The sequence below is a fragment of the Corvus cornix genome, chromosome 1, assembly GCF_000738735.6.
Source record: "Corvus cornix cornix isolate S_Up_H32 chromosome 1, ASM73873v5, whole genome shotgun sequence".
NCBI lineage: Eukaryota > Metazoa > Chordata > Aves > Passeriformes > Corvidae > Corvus > Corvus cornix.
Window position 1 is genome coordinate 117,702,448 of NC_046332.1, and position 5,187 is coordinate 117,707,634.

The window sequence follows — 5,187 nt, forward strand, 5'->3', positions numbered from 1 at the left end:
GGTGTCAGCACAGGGGCTGCCCAGGACTTCCCTAAACAATGCTGAGGATGTGGCTCCAGAGGCTGCCCCAGGGATTTTTATACATGCCTTGGCCTAATCTCAGTTCATTGAGCCCCTGCTTGGGGCTGGGGAGGGAGCAGGGCTGCACAGGGAAAGACAGTGGTTTTGGATGCTGTCCAAGGGGGAAAGAGGCCCTCTCTCCCTCTGTCTTTGAGTGGACAACCATCACCTCACCCCCATGTGCAGCCCCGAGCACAGGTGGAGCTGCCAGCACGGCTCCAGCCCAGCTCTGGGACTGCAGGGTGGCACAGGCCATGTGTCCCTCCTGGGGAACATCATCCCGTCCTGCCAAGTGAATCCTCCAAAGTGCTTTGCACATGGAATCATGGAATCCCAGACTGGTCTGGGTTGGGAGGGATCTTAAAGCCCATCCATGGGCAGGGACACTTTCCACTGTCCCAGGCTGCTCCAACCTGGCCTTGGACACTTCCAGGGCAGCCAGAGCTTCCCTGGGCATCCAGAGAGCCTCTCCAGCAGCTGCATCGGTGCCACGGGGCACTTACCAGCTGACATAAGCTAAAAACATAAGTTTAAAGTCCCTGAGAAAGAATTCCGAGGGCTTCTAAATTTGAAGATTAGCGAGCCATGGAAAAATTTTTAGGGAGTCTGCAGTGCTGGGCTGGCAGCCCAGAGGCTGTGTGCAGCAGCGGGCACTGGGCCATGACACTGTCAGTGACACAAGCTCCCAGTGAGGCAGATACAGCCCCCAAGTGCCTGCGAGGGGCAGGGTGAGCCTGGCCAGGACAGCACCAGCTCTGAGCAGTCCTGGACCCTGTGAGACCTGGCAAAAACCAAAGGCAGCACAGCCCAGAGAGTCCCAGCCTTGGGCTCACCCTGGCACTCTCCAGAGGGTCCCTCCACCTCACCCATTTTTACAAGAAAGAGTTAATTTTAGGTGGGTTTTAAATGCCCTGCTTTCTGCCTTGGGGGCAGCGGCCTGGCTGGGAGGTTTTGGGAGCTCCTGGCACAGGAACTGCCTGCTGAGGGAGCTCTCTGGGGACACAGGCTGGGAGGCGAAATGTTCCTCACAATGTGCTGAGCAGGGGCAATTTCTGTAGCTCTTTTTGAGTCTGCAGAGTCAAAGGGAAACTCCTTTCCCCCAGTGCAACCCCAGCAACACCTGACAGCTTATTGCCAGCTGGTCCCCAGGCAGAAAACTGGGCCCTGCTGTCAGCCTGTGATGGATTTCACTGTGCTCAGGACCCTTCCCTCAAGTATCCTTCCAGTTGGCTGTTCCCTTTGCTGTGAGAGGAAGATCTCCGAACTCAGGGAATCATAGGATCATGGAATGGTTTGGGCTGGAAGGGATCTTCAAGATCATCTCGTTCCACTGCGCCCCCCCCCCCCCAATAGGTGGGGGACCTTCTACTAGACCAGGTTGCTCAAGTCTTGGCCACATACTTGCCCCCTTCCATGGACAAGACCCTTCCCTTTTGGAGACAAACATCCCAACAAGGGCCAAAGGCAGCTCCAGTGAGGGCCTTTCTGCCCCAAGCAGAACTTATTGGTCCCTGATTGCAGCAGTGTCCCCACCAAGCTTTACACAGCCCTTATCAGCAGCAGTGGCATCTGTGCCCAGGCTCTGCTCTGGAGCCAGGCCAGCCTCCACTCTCCTCCAGAATATGGAGGGCCTTGTGTCCTGAGCCAGCAGGTCTTGAGGGTGCCTTTGTTCCTATTTTAAAATCCCAGAAGGTTTGGGTTGGAAGGGGCCTTAGAGCCCACCCAGTGCCACTCCTGCCATGGCAGGGACGCCTTCCACTGTCCCAGGCTGCTCCAAGCCCCAATGTCCAGCCTGGCCTTGGGCACTGCCAGGGATCCAGGGGCATCCTGCCTCCAGGGCTCTCCTCTACTCTCCTGACCTGGTTTTGGGTCAGGTGGGCTGGTGGTAGTTGTAACTTTGCTCTGTCACACCAGAGAGGGATGACTGTCACTGGGACAGTGGGACACACTGGCTCTGCAGCACAAGCACCACACCCATGTCACTATCCCTAATCCAGGAAAACAGGACCATCCCGGTGCTGGCCAGAGAGCAGGACATGCTCCACACCACTGCTGGAACGTGTCCAGAGGAGAGCAGCAACAGAATGATCAAGATATGGACACTGAGATGAAAAGTCCCAGCCACTGTGTCTGCACATCCCGTCCCTCTGCCCCGGGTGCTGGTTTGGGACCCAGCTCTGGACACCCCAGCAGGCCTGGGGGTGCTGCTGGTGCACCCACCATCAGCTGCTTTGTGTGTGCTGAAAAATTCCAAGGCTTTGGACTGGAACAAGGTGTTGAGGATGGCTCACCTCCTGCAATCCTGCTGAAATGCCCATTTGCTGGGTGAAAGGAGAAGCTGTGCTGCAGGGAAGCTGGATCCAGATTTTGGGCTTTTTTCCTAATTTTTTTCCCCCAGCCCTTCGGTGCTGCTGGCAGGGCTGGACCTTTGCCCACCCGGCTGTGCAGGACAGAGGGGTTAAGTGCAAATCCCTGCTTTATCATGGGAAAGGCAGAATATTTATTCATAAATCTTGCAAAACAAGGGTTTCATCATCTTGAGACACCAACATGTCTCTCCTTGTTGCCTTTTAGGCCATTCCTGGAAAAGCATTGCTGAAACTGAGATGCTTACATAGAATCCTTCTATTCCACTGAAAAATGTGCTTCCATTAAGCCAAAATGAGTAAAAAAAGCTCTAATCCATCGTGTCTGAAAGCTGCCCTCATCCCTCATCCCCTGCTCCTGGGATCTTACACATTTCAGATATCAAACTCTGATCAGGATGCACTAGTTTTCATCGCTGATGCAGAAAATGCTTTTGATCAGCTTCTTAAAAATACATCAGTAGCAAACTATGGAGGGGTAAACTTCTGCCTAATCAGTGAATCTCTATAAAGTTATGTCCTTGCAAACATCCCAGGAGGAGAGGCCCAGGGCCCACAGGCAGACGCAGAGACACACAACACAAAGAATTCCAGAAAATGTGGTTTTTATTGCCTGTTACAGACACAGCTGCCTCCCGAGGCTTTAGTGGTACTTGTGGGCCAGGGCATGGGCCACCACCCCGACCAGCTTCTGCCACGCAGCCTGGCAGGCAGGGGTGAAGTCCTTGGTGAAGTGCGCGGCCAGGACGATGATCAGGATGTCACCCAGGAGCTGGAGAGGGGAAGGCAGGAGGGAAATCAGGTCAGCAGGGTGCTGGGCACCCCTTCACCCTGCACAGCACCCCGGCACCAGAGGACCCCAGCTCCCAGTGGGTCCTGGGGCTGTGCCCCGGGGAAGGTCTGCCAGCTGAGTCCTCATGCAGGACAAGAGCCCTGTGCTGGCCGTGGGCACGAGCATCCACCTGCTCCATCTCTGCTTCCTCTCACGCCTTCCAGCCTCTGGACATTTTTCTGCCTTTTCTTTTTCTGCTGTGAAACCCCACACCTACTTCAGCTAAGGGTCAGTGTGAGGTCCACCTGCTACATCCCCAAAGCCAGGCATAAACAGAGGCTGAAACAGAGGCCAACATCCTGCTCCTTTGTTCCAGCCATGCCTGCACAAGCCCCCAAACTTTTACAGAATCTCCCTATGTTTGTCACCAAATTTGTCCTTGCAGCCCAGAGCCTAGTATTACCCTGCATCATTAAATTCCCAACCTTCCCCTCACCCCCAGTTCCCACTCCAGTCAGCCATGTCCTGTTTGGTAACTAAAATACAAGTTATTTATGCCTGTTTGAGATCCCCCAGGCACTGAGGTGCTCTGAGGAAGGAAGGACAGAGAGTCAAGCTCCAAGGACAACTCACCCTGAAGTTCTCGGGGTCCACGTGCAGCTTGTCGCAGTGCAGCTCAGACAGCTTGGAGTAGGTGCCCTTGATGTTGTCCAGGTTCTTGATGGCTTCCCCGAAGGAGGTGAGCACCTTCTTGCCGTGGGCACGCACCTTGGGGTTGCCGATGATGGCCGTGGGGCTGGACAGGTTCCCGAAGTTAGAGAAGAACCTCTGGGTCCAGGGGTAGACGATCAGCAGCCTGGGGAGAGACACAACAGAAGCACAGCCGCGTGAAGGCTCCCGTGACTGCAGAGTTTCCCTCTCCAGGTGCAGCCGGGCAGGTTCCCGGCAGCTGGGCCTACCTGGCCAGGGCCTCGGCGCCGCATTCCTCCACGCTGACCTTGCCCCAGACGCTGGCGATGAGCTGCTTCTCCTCGGCTGACCAGTGCACCATGGTGGCGGCGGCTGGGCTGGGCTGCAGGAGGACACAGACCCCGTAGCTGAGCCTAGGCCCCGCCAGGGCTTTTATCCCCTGCCCGCAGCCCCTCCCCGGGCCCTGCAGCGGGGCCATTGGCTGGCACGGGCAGGGGTCCCCAGCGGGCGCTCAGGCTGTCTGTGCAGTGGTCACTCTGCAGTGAGGTGTGGAAAGCCCTGTGAGTCCCTTAACAGGCTGGCTCAGGACACAGGACCCTCTTATCTCCCTCTCCTTCACCCCTGGCTGTCTGTTCACCGCAGGCATGGACATTCCACCCATCCCTGCAGCAGGCACAGACCCCTCAGAGAGGTCCTTTAGAATAATGGAATTGCCTGGGTTGGAAAGGACTTTAAAGGTCCTCTTGTTCCACCCCCTGCCATGGACAGGGGATCTTCCACTAGACCAGGTTGCTCCAAGCCCTGTCCAGCCTGGCCTTGGACACTTGCACGGATGGTGTCAGGGAAGCAGAGGTCGCCTCCTCAGCTCCAGGTTTCCAGGAATAGCTGTGTGGGATGAAAGGGTGGGCTGCAGCTGTGAACAGGCTCCTCTGCTCTTTCCATGTGTGTCCAGAGTGAGCCCCTCAGTGGCATCTCCCTGCTGAGAAAAGTCTTGCACAAGGCCAGCAGGACCCTGCCATGTCAGAGCCCGATCAGCAACATCCATTTCCACCAGGGTGAGGTCTGGCTAAAGGCTTATGTTGGACTCTGGCTGTCACCTGCACAGGTGTTTTCCTGGTTTCCAGGCCTCGAGTGAAGCTGTGCTCCCATGCTCAGAAAGGCAAAGCCAGGATGCTTGAGGTGTCAGGCATCCAGACAAAACCACGGACACTGGAATCGTTGCAGGCCAGGTTGGATGGGACTTGGAGCCACCTGGTCCAGTAGAAGGTGTCCCTGCCCTCAGCAGGGAGCTGGAACTGG

At 56.3% G+C, this 5,187-nt stretch overlaps 1 protein-coding gene across 1 annotated transcript; it reads right to left on the reverse strand.

Annotated features, from left to right (window-relative positions):
• Nucleotides 1–3,014: 3,014 nt before the first annotated feature.
• LOC104698075 (hemoglobin subunit rho) lies at nt 3,015–4,646 on the reverse strand. Its single transcript, XM_010413237.3, has 3 exons — nt 4,158–4,646; nt 3,832–4,054; nt 3,015–3,198 (listed from the first exon to the last, which is right to left on the reverse strand). Exons 1-3 carry the CDS (start codon nt 4,364–4,366, stop codon nt 3,070–3,072), a joined length of 561 nt encoding a protein of 186 aa, XP_010411539.3. The 5' UTR covers nt 4,367–4,646; the 3' UTR covers nt 3,015–3,069.
• Between the last annotated feature and the right edge of the window lie 541 nt (nt 4,647–5,187).

What these genes read in the sequence shown, in the direction of transcription:
- LOC104698075 (XM_010413237.3), bottom strand. Translation starts at nt 4,366, where the DNA reads ATGGCCCCGCTGCAGGGCCCGGGGAGGGGCTGCGGGCAGGGGATAAAA. An exon ending in GGCGCCGAGGCCCTGGCCAG is followed by an intron (nt 4,055 to 4,157) that starts GTAGGCCCAGCT and finishes GTCTCTCCCCAG; the next exon opens with GCTGCTGATCGTCTACCCCT. An exon ending in TGGACCCCGAGAACTTCAGG is followed by an intron (nt 3,199 to 3,831) that starts GTGAGTTGTCCT and finishes TCCCCTCTCCAG; the next exon opens with CTCCTGGGTGACATCCTGAT.